The 15,531-nt window shown below is 38.5% G+C and overlaps 1 protein-coding gene across 1 annotated transcript; it reads right to left on the bottom strand.

Moving 5' to 3' along the window:
* Positions 1-889: 889 nt before the first annotated feature.
* CYP7A1 (cytochrome P450 family 7 subfamily A member 1) lies at positions 890-9,816 on the bottom strand. Its single transcript, XM_081258629.1, has 6 exons — positions 9,696-9,816; positions 7,893-8,133; positions 6,421-6,998; positions 4,214-4,344; positions 2,694-2,869; positions 890-2,073 (listed from the first exon to the last, which is right to left on the bottom strand). The coding sequence occupies exons 1-6, from the start codon at positions 9,773-9,775 to the stop codon at positions 1,774-1,776; spliced, it is 1,506 nt and encodes a 501-aa protein (XP_081114755.1). The 5' UTR covers positions 9,776-9,816; the 3' UTR covers positions 890-1,773.
* Between the last annotated feature and the right edge of the window lie 5,715 nt (positions 9,817-15,531).

Consider the following 15,531-nt stretch of genomic DNA (forward strand, 5'->3'; position numbering starts at 1 on the left):
GAGGAGAAGTCAGTGCCTGACTTCAAAGCTTCGAAGGACAGGCTGACCCTCTTCTGTTAGGATGATGAGTTCTTCTTATGGATGAGAAAAGAAAGTGGTATCTTGGGATGGAATCTACTCCTAGTGAAGATACTGTGAAGGTTATTGAAGTGATAACAAAGAATTTAGAATCTATACACTTAGTTGATATAGCAGTGGCAGGATTTGAGAGGACTGACTCCAATTTTCAAAGAAGTTGAAACCATCAGATGACGATTAGCACTTTTTAGCAATAAAGTATTTTTTAATTAAGGTATGTACATTTTTTTAGATATAATGCTATTCCACACTTAATAGACTAAAATATAGTGTAAAAATATAGCTTTTATATGCACTGGGAAACCAAAAAAATTCATGTGACTTGCTTTATTGGGGAGATCTGGAACCAAACCCACAATATCTCCAAGAGGTGCGTATATAAAACATTAGGAAAGGAAACCACGTTAGAAATTTAGCTTAAAACAAATTTTCTGTAAAAGAATTTTGTTCATCTTGAGCCACATCTAAATAAGTTTAGTTTTCTTTGTATGAAAAGTAACCTATGTAGGAGATAATTCCATGATAATATTATTAATAAATTTAATTATTAATAAATTTAATAAATAGCAAGATTAAAAATCTTTAATGAATTTTATGAAGTGTGCTGGAGATTTTTGAGTGAATAACTATTTTGCTTTTTCTAAGAAATGAATAATGAACAAAATTGTTGCAGCTTATCAGTAGGTAAATGCTTTAAACATTCGGAATATTTAAACATTTAAAACATACAAATTCACACTTTTATTTCTGAAAGGTGAATCATTTCAACATTATCAAATGTTATAATATGTTCTTAGTATTTGTAGTACAAGGAAAAAGTTAAATATAATTTACATATAAATACATAGAGAAATATCAATAAAAATATTATAGCTGATAACTCCAGCACTTAAAATATTTTAAAAGAAATTATTCTTTTCATAGATGCATATTTAGTAATATCAGGAAAAAACTGCCTTTTATGAAAAAAATTTCCAATTAATGTGAAATCTAATGATAGACAAGATCATTGAAACCTGACACAGACATTAGAGTTTCCAGCAAAAATAAATTAAAACCTAAAGAGAATATATTAAAACCATCTTTAATGTTCTCAGGACATCGAGATCGTCATTTTAAAAGCCATGAATCCTGGATATAAGGAAAGCTGAAAACATTTTCTTTTTATTAGAAGGCATGACATAATCCTTTAAAATATCTTTTATAATATACATCTACACGCGTAGGGCCCCATATCTGGTCAAAAAGTCATGCAGTTTCACTAAAACGTGAATGTGTATGTTTTGCATAACTGTTGGGTGGTTTTTATAAAAATAAAGCAGTTTCCTTAGGAAAAAAAAAAGAAATTTTGCCAATTGGAATATCTTCATTCTGGAAAAAAAAAAAAAAAAACTTTTTCCTCTGAAAATAATGAAGTTCAGTCCGTGGCTATATGAACATTCACTGACTTATTGAAATGAAAACAAATAATTGTGCTTCTAGGAACTAGTTTTTTTTTTTCACTTGCAGGGTCTGAAATAGCCTGTGCAAACAATCAACAAGATGTTAAGATTCACAAGCAAGCACCGGTGAACAGAACTGGACCTGCTGCATCCGTTCTACCACCAGTAAACATGTCTGTCCAAAGGGACTGGTAAATGATGATGCTCTGCAGTCTTGTAACAGCATCAGGGGTCCTCTTTTCCAAGCATATGTTCACAGATGTTTGAATTTATATCTAAACTCAATATCATTTAATGGTGGTAAAATGCCCAGGCCTGCACGGGACTGGTCCAAAGGGGGACATTGAACACAGCTCTCCACAAGCTCCAGTTCAAAATAGGAAAGCATCAGAATCAAAAATTGCTTGATTTCCTGGACAGCAAATAATCTTCCAGGACATATAGCTGCTTCTGACCCAAAGGGCATGTAGTAATACTTTAACTTGAGTCCATTACTGTAGAAGGTGGTCTTTGTCTTCCCATTTTCATCAAGATAGCGATCATATTTAAATGTCTGCAATAAAGATACAAAGAAAACAAATGTATAAGCTAGTTTAAAAGGAATTTATCTTTTTCTTAACCTGGAAGTTCCAAAGAGTAATTTTCTTTTTTAATCCAATCTATGAGTAATTTAGCAAATACCCCACCTCGAATCAGAAAGTAATAAGAAACGGGAACCTAAGGAGAACTGGTGGGAAAGGGAAACCTTTATACCTCCTATCCCGCCTGGGCAGCTAGTTCCTCTCTCTGTTAGACAGAAGTAGAAAGAAGGATTCAAATCAGGAGCTTAGAAGAGTCAGTATATTAGCCCCTAATTCCCTGGATTTGGGAGCAGGCAATTTTTAAAGAACAAGAAGGCAGCAGCTTTATTATCACAACTGCAGATATACTCTAGTAGAGATTATGTGATGACCAATACCAGGAATAAAAATTAAGATTTCAAGCTGTCATCCATATTCTCCAAATTAGATCAATATTTGACATTAATAAAAGAGACAGTCCCTGAGGTTTCAATGATCAAATGAATTCTGCAATGGTAAATTTCTTCTTTATTTCAATCTGGGTAGACATCACCTGGACACTGAAATTTTTTTTTTTTTTCTGGATTCAGAACTTTGATGAACAGTCACTTACCAAAGGGTCTGGGTAGATTTCTGGGTCTAAATGCATTAACTGCGGATAAAGAGCTATGATGTCATCTTTGCGGATATTATAGGAACCGTCCTGGAGGTGCAAAGTGAAATCCTCTTTAGCAGTCCGGATGTTGAGGGAAGCACTGGAAAGCCTCAGAGACTCCTTGATGATACTGTCTAAAGATTTTAAAAGGAAGAAAGGAGGAGAGGTAAGGGAGAAGGAAGAACAAAGTATTTTTAAAGGCCATGTAATGTAGAGTCTGAAATACTCCTAGCAGCCTATAACACAAACCTAAAGAGACTGTGGGAAGCTGGCCAGATAAAAATTTCCCAAACTTTTTCTGTGCTGTGATCAATGATTCAGTTGTGTCTGGATGTATTTTTAATCTGACAATCTGAGTTAATAATCTTTTGGTAAAGATATGATCTTCTTGGTCATCAATGGGAACTAGACTTTCATAATTTTATGGAAAAATAATCTTATTTCTACAAGACACTAGACATCTAATACAATTGAAAAAAATCAGTAAATCACTTTCATGTGAATTATTCAAAGTTTATCACTTTTGAGATTTAATATACTAACACTTTTACATAGAAATAGTTTTCCAGATGTTTAATGCAGCTTCACTTCATTGTTTACAAGAACCCATTTTTATCATCACACTATCTGATGTTGTGTGATTATGCCCTGCATTCTGGTAAGGGCATAAAGGGATACAAAGAACACGCTGAGGATAGCTGAAATATATGATGAGAAAGTCTCGCCTGACCTTCCAGTCTCTGTCCTTTTAACTGTCATGCTTTAAGTGCTCCTCACATGACTGTGCATAAAATCATAGCATGTTAGCAATTTATTTCACAAGTGAGAAAATAAGACCCCCAAAACTGAAACGACATGTCCGTGGTTTCTACGGCAGGGCAGAGTCCCACGTGGAGCCTGGGCTCCTTGCCTTCTCGTCCCTTCCGCTAAGACACACTGCCCCTGAAAGCATACATTGGTTTATTTCCTCTAGAGAAACATAACAAAAACAAAGAGAAAACTCTTTCTTACTCTAAAAATATGGTACTTTTGTATTTCTGTAAAATCCAGAGAAGCAAACATTTTTTCAATGAAATAACCTTCCACCCCACCACCCAACCCATGCAGCTAATTGTGGTTTCATGATGGTACTTTTTCCCCTTTCTTTTCATGAAGATGAGTAGCCCGTTAACTATAAGACTGCTGGTCAGAGCAGTAACAAAGGAGGGAGAGCGGGCAGCACAGAGAAGAGGCTGAAAGTGCCGAGTCAAGAGGTCCACGTTATCGCTGTCATTGGCTCCACCATCCAATCCCAGGCAGTGACTTCACCTCTCAGCGCCCATTTCCTCACTTGTTATATACAAATACTGAGTTGGCCAAAAAAGTTCAGGTTTTTCTGAACAAGTAAGTAAGTATGCAACAAGTAAGTGCATGATGTGTACTGACAATTCCTGTTAGGAGGATGCAGTGAATGACATGTAACAACACAGCAAACACACCTAGCACGGGCATGTCATCCAGTTGTATCCGGTTCAAATAAATTGGATTGTCTTCAAAGCTAATTTTTTGACCAGCGTTCTCTAGCATTTTATTCACTTCTTCAGTGGCCGCTTTCATTGCCTCCGGGTTCCTATGAAAGGTTAAGAGAAAAGAAAAGAAAAGATGCACTGAACAGTTTTTTCTCTACCAAAAGGTCTGCAAACAAATAGGTGTTTCCCCTTCTTTTAACCAGGTGGTCAAGATACAGAGAAGGTGGGAAAGGGACATTTCCATTTATTTTTTACTCTATTTTATAGTTGTGTTTTAAGTCCTTGGATGTTAGCAAGAACTGTTGCCTTAAAAGTCTCCCGTGGGCTTCCCTGGTGGTGCAGTGGTTGAGAATCCACCTGCCAGTGCAGGGGACACCGGTTCGAGCCCTGGTCCAGGAAGATCCCACATGCCACAGAGCAACTAAGCCTGCGATCCACAAGTACTGAGTCCTCATGCTGCAACTACTGAAGCCTGCGTGCCTAGAGCCCGTGCTCCACAGCAAGAGAAGCCACCGCAATGAGAAGCCTGTGCACCACAACGAAGAGTAACCCCCGCTTGCTGCAACTAGAGGAAGCCTGCACGCAGCAATGAAGACCCAATGCAGCCAAAAATAAATAAATAAAATAAATAAATTTATAAAAAATAAAAGGGTCCTGCTACATAGAAGTAAAACTTTGACCAGACTTTTATAAATAAATGTTTCTAATAAGGATTAAATGGTTAAATTAGTCATATGCATGGCAATTGAGAAAGAAAATTGCATCCACGATAACAATTCTAAAGTACTGGCTAAAATGCCAAAGGAAATTTAAATTTACTCTTAACATGCATGTAATTCCATGTAGAACAGCTTTTCCATTTATATAATAATTTATTGTTCTAACACTTGACTTGTGAAATGAATGCTACTTCACTTTAGTGCATTGACGTTTACTGGACCCTCAGTGCCCCGGTAACATAGCCATATAACATGATCACAGTAAACTGAGTCTCAGAAATGCTTGACTGGTAAGTCTTTGCGTGCTTATCGTGAAATGGCTACTCTTACCTATAGGATAGAAAACTGGTGTTGTAACCTCACTGTAAATATGTGAATTTATTCCAGAAAGAGCCTTCTCAAGTAAAAACTTTGGAAGGCATTTAAACTTTGAGAAAGATTAGTAATGTTTTTTTATATCTGAAATTGTTTAAAAATTTTTTATATTAAAGACATAAAATTATCAGCCTTCAATGGAACTTTGGCATTCCCAATCGTATGGAATAATAAATTTGTGTCTATGTGACACTCAACATCCAAATGAACTGGAATAATTCAGTAAACCATGTGGGGCTTCCCTCGTGGCGCAGTGGTTGAGAGTCCGCCTGCCGATGCAGGGGACACGGGTTCGTGCCCCGGTCCGGGAAGATCCCACATGCTGCGGAGCGGCTGGGCGTGTGAGCCATGGCCGCTGAGCCTGCGCGTCCGGAGCCTGTGCTCCGCAACGGGAGAAGCCACAACAGTGAGAGGCCCGCGTACCGCAAAAAAAATAATAATAAATAAATAAATAAAATAATAAAATAAACCATGTGAATGTCAAATTCCCAAAAGACTATCACTCTGGGAAGACATCACGTTGTGCAAAATATATGTTACAGACAGGGTTTTTTTTAATATACAGTTTTAAAAGGCAAACTCTAGCTAAATCCCATCAATAATAATATATTATGATTCTTATTCATAGCTATCAGAGTTGGTCGAATAGTATGACAGCAATCACTAACAGTGAAAAAACAGCTAATGCACAGATGAATAAGATACAGGCACTGTTCTTTTCACTGACAATACGTCAGCAATCACATAGGATATTTTTATGATTATAAAGACCAAATTCATGGACTTTAGGAGGTGTCAGCTTGGAGTTAAGAGCAAGGGCTCTGGTGCCGACAGCCTACATTGACCCTGTACCAGCACGTCCCTTTCCCTGGGAAGGGCTCTGCTTCTACAAGATGTGTTTACCAGTCACAGCTGTTTTTGGAGGGTTGGATGAGCTGAGACACGTTAACCTTTTACAAGGGTGAATACCACATTCTTGATTGACAGCATGAGAAGGTATCACTATTTTTTTTTTTTTTTTAGTTAAAATGGTTGAATTTCTGCTTTCACCTAAAATGAAGAAATGGATAATTTGCTAATTACCTAATCACTTGAAATAAGCTCCAGAAAGTCGCTGGAATGGTGTTTGCTTGCGAGGCCCAGAGGACGGCGAGGAATGACTTGGCTTTCTCCGCGTCGTCCAAGGCGGAGAGCGCGTCATTCAGAAACCTGACCAGTTCCGAGATGTGGTCTCTCTTTCTGAGTTTCTGGAGCCGCAAGCCCTCCGCCAGTTTCTCCCGGGCGTAGTGGCCCGTCTTGAACACGTGAATGGGGAAGCCTGCTACCAGGGCCGGAAAGATTTTGTCAAATTGCTTGAAGTGGTCCAGGTGATTTAGAATGAGTGCTTTTTGTGCATCTTGCCCTGTGAGATCTTTGCCAAAGAGCGTGAAATACCCTGCTTCGAACATCACTCGATAGCAAAAGGCATACATCCCCTCTGACATCCAGGCGGGCGTCTTGGGCTTGGGAACCACCTGGGGTCTCAGGACAAGTTGGAGGTTTTCCAACATGGCTTCTGTGAGGGAATTCAAGGCATCGCCCTGCAGAGTCTTGATGAGAGTTTTACTTATGTTGTCGGTGGTATTTCTATCACTGGGATCAATACTTCTGTGTCCAAATGCCTGACCGTAAATGAAATGTGTGAAAAAAGAAATTAAACCTGACCTAGGACCAGTAAATGTCTGAAACACAGATTAGATGCTTTCATGATTCTCTACTTGTTAAAACAAAAAAAAGGGAAACCGGCCTTCCCACATGCAATTTCATAGCATTTTACAAACGGCCAAATCACGCCCTTCCTTCAAGGCCAAGTTTGAGTCCCAGATTATCAGTGACACTTCCCTCACAACCACTCTGGTCTTCTATTTCTTATTTTTCTTATGCTTCTGCATTTATTTGCACATTAATTTGGTGCTAATCAAGAATGTGTTTAATCATTAGTTCTCTTTTATATTATTTGTAGATGTATCTTAACCAGACTTTAAGCTACTTAGTAGCAGAGACCAGTTCTAATATTTCTTTGCAGAGACTCACTTAATATTGATTAATTTTTTCCTATAAAAGAACCTCTTAGATCTCATCGAAGTGATGCCAAAATATCTAGTCAATTCCTTAACAAAATTAAACAATTGTGTGGCATGAGTGTGGTAAAACAATTGTTGAACGTTAAGTTTCCAACTTACACTCTGGGTCTTGTGTAGAAATTGTTGACATGAGTGAGTTTATACCTGTCTTATTCACACCATGCCATCTGGTTCAGTAAAACATTTAATTTTTATTTTACCCTCATAAGCTGATTAAGAAATGACTATACCAATTTTGACTTTTTAAATGATTAATACCAAGAGATTATGTCTAATTTGGTTTATTGTGTTTCTAAGAATCTCCATGTAAGGGTAACTCTCTTCAGCATCTCCAGCTTTACATCTGAGTATGTCAAAATGATTAAATAGATTGACATAGAAAAAGGTAGAAAATAAAAAAGCTTAATGCTATATAAATGCAAACCTGGTTACCTTTGCAGAAGCAGTGAAGTGAAATTTTTTCCAATCAAAGTATTTTCCATGATACAGCACTTTATGGTATGACAAGGGATTGGTGATGAAGTGGACATAGTTTCCCATTAGTTTGCAGGTGAAAACATGACCATGTTTCCTTTGATTTGCTCTGAGGAACTCGAGAGGATTAGCACCAAACTGCAGAGCACAACCCAGATATGGAATCAACCCATTCTCCAGAGGCGGTTCACCCATTTTCCTGTAAGACACAAAGAGATGGTAAATGTGGAAAATTGCACATTGTTCTTTATTTATATTTACTTACATTAAATTTTTTACCCCTGACTTCAAACCTCAAAACTCTATAGTTTATTGATACTTTTTTGGTGGGTGGGGCCCTACTCCTTTACTAAAATAATGAGTTATATTAACCTAGTAACATGATACGTTGGTGAAAATGAGAGCTAAATCCATCCATCCATGCATTCGGCAAACACTGAATGTCTAATATGTGATCCTCACTCTTCGCATAAGGATAAAAGGATCAACCAGGCCAACAAGATTTTCCCTATCAGTGTAGAGATGAAACTACATTCTAGTGTTTATATTTTTGCTAAGCATCGTTTGCCTAAGTATCTCAAAATGTTTCATCTGATTGTTTTCCTAAAGATATAGAATCCTGAATGACAAAAAGGATTGCAGAATTGAAGTTTTCAATATCTTCATAGTTTAAATATATTATTATTCTGTAATGATAGTTACAGAGGGGAATCTTTGAGAAATTAGCACATTATAAAGTGAAATTGAGTAAGGTAAGTATTGACATAGTTATTGGTTATAATTCAATACTCTTTGATGCTCTTTTCAGTGTTTTTATTTAAGAATATAAACATTTATTTTCCAACATAAACCACTATCCCTCTTGGTAGAATAACATAGCAGAAAATAATTCTTTTTATTTTCATAGTTTGCAGATAAGTGGTTTAATTAAAACTAGAAACTACCAGTCCTGGTAGTTAATATTAAAATACCATAAAGGGCAAAACAAAACAAAAAAACCTGTAAAAGGTAGACAACACAGCAATCTACATAGCTGAAGATATGCTGTGGGTAATTCTGTCCTTGGGGGATTGACAAAGCAGAGAATATTTACATACCTCCCCCCCAATACTCTTTGAGGCAATCAGAAGTTAAATAAACCATGGCTATATATCTGATTCTATTTGTATTTCTTGAACCAATTATAAATGATACATACAAATAAAAGTGATGTCTCATACATTTAACAGTTTCCCAGTTCGCCATGGTTGATTATCATTAATAAGAAAATAGTAATAGAATGATGAATTCAGGCCCTATACTCTTTCCCAGCTTAGACTGAGTGTATACAATACACAAGAACTAGCTGAAAAAAGAACATTTAGTCAGAGCATCTATTTAATCCACATGATAGGAATTGCAGATCCACTTACCACTTATATCCTTACTAATACAGACTTTCTCTTTATATGCACACATAAACACACACACAGAGATCTCATAAAATTTCTGTCAGTGATGTTTAACAAGTTTGTCCATTTTTACATTACCACTAGTATATGTCAATACTAAAAAGGAAACTTAGCCATTATATCTTTTGTGAGATATAATAAAAAAGATACTTTCAAAATTTTAAATTAAAATTTTTTACTTTAAAAAAATTAAGGAAGAAAATGCTAGCATATGTAAGTACAGAAAACCCACTTTATGGTATAACAGTGCAGGTAAAAGAACATTAAATGAATGAACAAAAATGCAATTTAAAAGTAAATCTTTCCTTACCTTCTCCTCATTCCAAGGACAAGCCACAAACAACAGCACACTGCTACTACAATCCCCCAGATCAAAAAGATGCTCGTCATTTTGCAAATCTAACACAAAACTTCTGAGGAGGAGAGTCTGTGATGAGAAAGGTAAGGGTGTCACAACACAGACTGCAGCTAGACTTTTATATATGGTAAGATGCTTCACTTGAGTGATCAAAGCAAACAATTAACCATCCTATTAGGAAAAAAATAAATAACTGGCCTTGAACTAAGTCCACGGGTATCAGAAGAGGTTCCAAAACAATCAGAAACCTGCAATACTTGATAAGTTGAAGGTCTCTCAAACATATGTTGACTTAACATTCAGACCTGGGAATGACAGCTAATATTACAAATTTAGTATGCTTATAAAAAGAACAAGTAAACCTGTTCAGGATGAACATACCAAATAAAGAGGTAAAATATAATTTAAAGAAAAATAAGCATAAGTTATCATTAAGCTAATGATTTGATCTTGTTACATAAGAAGAAATCAATTTAAATGATTCATGAGAAATACAGCAGTCAAGTTCAAAGGAAAGAGAACTGGGTGAAATGTTTCTGCTGCTTCATGTTTCAGGGCTTTTACAAAATCATAGGTATTTTACTATATATAGTAACATGTTACTTACCTAACATCCTCAAGAAAGTATCCCACGTAAATGCATCTTCTAATTAAACATAGTTTATTTTAAAACATCAACATTTTATTAACCATTTTATTCTAATTGAAAATATGTTTACTAATTTTTCTAATTGTTAAAGGAATGCAACTTCATTTCAAATAATTTAAGACTAACTGAAACATACCTTGGTAGAAAGTCAATTCATAATTTACCTCCTCAACGACTGCCCACTCAGAGGTAACAACTGTTAACTTTTTGGTATATATTCTTCCAAACTTTATTTCTATACACTCTTAAATAGTAATTGAGCACCTATTCTGTGACAAGAACTCTTCAAAGATATTCTGGCTACAGGTTTCAATAAGATGGACTTATTCCCTGCTCTAATGAAGACACTATTTCAGTAGGAAGACAGATAATAAAATTTGACTTATGAATAAAATAAAACAAGGTGTAGAGAGCTATCAGGGGATAAGAGCAACTGTAGGTGTGCTGATGTGCTCCTCTGAGATCTGAATGACAAGAGGGGATCGGCCAGCTCAAAACCAGAAGGAAGAGAGATTACCAAATGCAAAAGTCCTGAGTTAAGGATGAACTTGTTCTATCTAAGAACCAGAAGGGAGGTAGGATTGGTCAGAGCAGAGTAAATGAGGGGAAACTTGGTTAAGATATAAGACCAGAAGACAGGCAAGAGCTAGGTCACATATAGGGACACCTGAGAGTAGGGGGAGAGATTCTGGAGGGCAGCAGGTCAAAACACTATCTTCAGCTACACAGATTGCTGTGTTGTCAGGTTCACAATTGAACTTGAGCCAGAAGCTGGGGAGGAAAGTCAGGGGTGGAAATAGGTATCTCAAGTCATCACCACTTGGATGGCCTTTAGAGCCCAAAGACCTTATGAGATCACCGAGGGAGAAAATAAAGCCCAAGAAAAGAATAGAATTTAACACCAGACCCCAGAGCAGCCCATTTCTCAAGGTTAGTCAGAGAGCGGGTGAAGAGGAGACGGGTAAGGAAGGACCCAGAGGAAAACCGAGAGAATACAGTGTCTCAGGAAGCAAGAGGAGGATGTACTTGAAGGAAGATGAGACCTTTTCTGCATCACATGCTGCTTTGAGGTCAAGGAAGGTGACAAAGAAATGACCTCTGGATTTGACAACATGGAGATAGTCGGTGAGTCACACAAACATGTGCAAAGATGGGGTTCTATTAAAGACTTTTTTATAGCACTAAAAAAATGACTATCATATTGTGGACGTTTCCCGTGACAATACATATATATGTATTATATGTGTATCTGTATAGATCTCTTCATTTTTTCCTGTGTGTATAGTCTTCCATTGACTAAATGTACTATAATTTAGTTAACTGATTCCCTACTGGTGAGCATTTGGTTTGTTTCTGGGTTTTGGCTACAGAATCCATAGGTTCATTTCATCCTTTTTTGTCTCCTTAAACAGAGACCACAAATATTTTTTCATGGGTGATTTGTAATCATAATTATGAATATCAATCATTGTGTGTCAGTAGGTAGACTTCTCAATCCATTTAGATTTTTTTAGGGCACTGTGCCCACTAAATATACTTAGGCTGATGTGCTTTTATGAATGACTGTGTCTGAGTTCTATATGACTCATTAAAAGCAGAACCTTTAGGTGGCCTGTCACAGCAGGATACCACAGTCAGAGAAAACACCAATCTAAGAGCCAGACAGTTTAACCCTTTGGAGTCATCTCTCAAGCAAACAAATGGAAACAAACAAACCAGTGAAAAAATGGGTACATGGGACCTCTAGGAATTACCTGCAACTTCCCGTGCATCTATAATTTTGTCAAAATTAAAAGATTTTCAAAATGGTAAAGGAGAAGTACATTCACAACTGCAAGAAAATGTCCTTAAGCCTTGTCTTCCCCACCCCCTCTCAGAACACCACAAACGCCTTTCGAATATAGCCTGGATTCCCCGTACCCTCATGTATTCTTTCTACTCCTTCCCTCACTATCCCTCTTCCAGACAACAAAAGCCCAGGATGCACACACACCCAGTTTTCTTTAGTGGTATGAGGAAAAGCAGAGGCATGAATATCCATATTCATATTTTTCTTGTTTACACACGGTTTATGTCTTCCTTCTAGGGATGTCACTTCTCGTTACTGTCCCATGTCCACACATGGCTTCTATCACACCCCTAACATACAGCCTCTAATCTGATGAGTGGGGATTCAGATGTTGGTTACAGGTGTCACAACTATTAATAGCCTGCAAGGAAGTACCTGCAAGGTTTCCTGATGAGTCAAGTGCATCGAGTTTCGCGCTTGGATTCTATGACATCTCAATGTGTTTAGCACACTGATTGGTGAAATGTAAGGAAATAAACAAACGCCAGCTGAGTTGGAAAGTCATTTGCTTGCTTTTTTACTCTCTGCTATGTTTCAAACTGTGACATTTTATTACACACACACACGCTGAGCACCTACTACGTGTATCAAGCTCTGCGTCAACACTGGGAACACAGTAGGAAACAAGAAAGCTGTGAGCTCTGACCTGTGGGGTTTCCACAGCATCAGGGGAAAAAGTATGCGCCCTGATACAGAAGGAGTATGTTTTAGTTGCCAGAAGGCCTGGCATGAACCGAGTTTAGTTAAACACTCTAATCCCTCCGTAGTCTGTCAATTTCCTCTGTATTTGTAGAGTAGTGAAGGGTCCACACTGATGTACCAAGGAAGAAGTTCTGGGCCTCAGAGAATATAGGGCCCGAGTCCAACTCACCATCCCCATGAACAGATACATACAAAACATGGGAACTCAAACTAGAGGAACAGAAAGTAGAAACAACTGCTCAAGCTATCTGCTTAAGTAACCTGATGGCACACAGGTGGTTTCTATTCAGAACTGCAGTAAACATAGTTTGTGTGTGATTGCTCTAAATAAAATTAGCTGTGAATATGGTCAAACAATTGAGTCAACAAGTTGTTTTCCTGAATTCACAAGTGAAACCAACTTAACGGTGGAACGTAGATCACCTCAATTAATGCAAAGCTTTGTGCTTTCCAGGAGCATCACGGGCTCCCGTGGACCAAGGCTCCTCCCCTGGATCCCGTGGATCAGGGCAGGTCAGTGGGAGAACAAAGTGGAAAGGGCTGGGGGGGAGGCCTTGTTATGATTAATTTGAAGCTTTCATAATAAGCTCTTAGGAACTGTGTCTATTCACATGTCTTCAACTATTTTTTATGAAAAAACAGTTTTTTATGGCATATACAGAATATCTTATTCTCAAATATTGTTTTGAATCTCAAACACATGGTGTCAAGGTGGTAAATGCCTAGCATATCTAAATGTGTCCATTGAACAAATACAATTTCACAGGACTAGAGAATAAGGTGTTGATAAGTTCTATTTCAGAGAATCATAATTGTGACATTAGTTTTGAGGTTTTCCCTTTTTAAAGCTTCTGACATATTTCCTACCTGAATCAAATAACCAACTCAGTTAGGCAGGGAAGGTATTTTAGCTCTTTTAGAGATGAGGAAATAGAGGCATGAAGGTTTAGTGGCTAATGTCACATAGCTTGACGTGGTTCAGATGATCAAGGGAGTGGCAGCTGGGGTTAAACCAGGGTTTGCATCTTGGCCCTGCCACTAAGTATCCGCCTTAGCACAAGAGGCTGTCCTCCCCAAGTCTCTGCTTTGTTACCTGTAAAATGGGATGATCACAGTGCATGACTCATAATAAAGATGTTGAGATGCAAGAAGGCCATGGTGTAAAATGTTTCCCCGAGGGCTTGGCACAGTCTATGTTCAGAAATGTTCTTTGTCATTCATAAGTGGCAAATCCAGGACACAACCCAATATCTGAAGCTCAGGGTCCCTCCGTTACAGCTCAGAACCCCACAAGAAGGTCAGTGGAGCCAACGGGCACCTGACTACAGGTTTAGGAGAGAGTAAGCACACCATCTATACGTTCAAACATAAAGCTGATCCGTCAAACATGTTCTGAACACCAAGCACGTGAAAGGTGCTGTTAGGGAATGAGGGGGAGATGGATAGATCACTCAGCAAATAGTTCATTCATTTATTCATTCCTTCATTCATGTTACCTTAGCACCCACTTGATGTAAAGCACTTTTTAGGTGCTGGAGATACAGAGGTAGATAACTAGGCAGATTCAACGGGACACAGCCAATCAATAGGAGAACAAATCCACTATTTAATTTCTGATAAAGCAAGCATTGTTTATATTATCAGAAAAGGTCAGGCAAGGCATCAGTGTTTGTGCCAGGATCTTCACATGCTTGCTCATGGAACCCACGTGGTGGCACTAGGAGATGCACACACACAGTTGCCTCCACGTACGGGTGGCTTCATGCTGTGAAGTTCTGGCTCCAAGCCCCTGCCATGCCATACCACGGGGGACTGCCTGTCCCCAAGGTAAAGCAGGCCTGGGGGCTAGACTCAAAGGCTAACGGTGGCTTTGCTGTTAAGGCTCACCTTAATCTGAGCCTCCTGGAGCTTATCCAGGAAGCTCAACTGGACAGAGAAAAGGTGTGAGGACAGTGGTCCTTGGACTCACTGGGCCCAGCCAAGCTCCCCAGGAGGGTGAGAGGCCTCAGGGAGAGAAAGAATGAAGCAGCCAGTCAGGGGGATCCACTGAGCCTTTTCCCACTTTTTACTGGTTATAAATAGTGCTGCTACCAACACTCACGCTCAAGTTTTCGTGTGCACATACGCTTCACGTGTCCTGAGTGTAGAGCTAACAGTGGGATTGCTGGGTCATATGGTGACTCTAATAAAAGCGAGGGTAGTGTCAGTGGGATCCACTAAACGGTAAGTTGCTTAAGAAATAATGAACGGTAACGCGCCTTCCCTCATCAAGCTTGATTTAATTGTCTTCCAAGGGTCACGTAGCCTAAACAAGTTGCTTGCCCGAGTTGTTTTTCAAGAACTCGGACTCAGCTGTGTCCACTCTGAGCTTGAGCCAGCTAAGACTGGTCGAGACCCCTGACCCTCCAGCTGCGCGTGCTCAAATGTCTGATCAGTGCCCTTTGACCTCCGAGAGCCCAGCACTCCCCTCCCAGAAGAGGCATCCCGTGGAGAAGCACGTAGCTTAGTTGCACCTGCTCAGAACGAGGGTTAACTCCCCTTTTCCTTATCGCCAATCACCTTGCCCCAGGTCTCCACGCTCACGCCTC

The sequence above is a fragment of the Mesoplodon bidens genome, assembly GCF_964165515.1.
Source record: "Mesoplodon bidens genome assembly, chromosome: 16".
Taxonomy (NCBI): Eukaryota; Metazoa; Chordata; class Mammalia; order Artiodactyla; family Ziphiidae; genus Mesoplodon; species Mesoplodon bidens.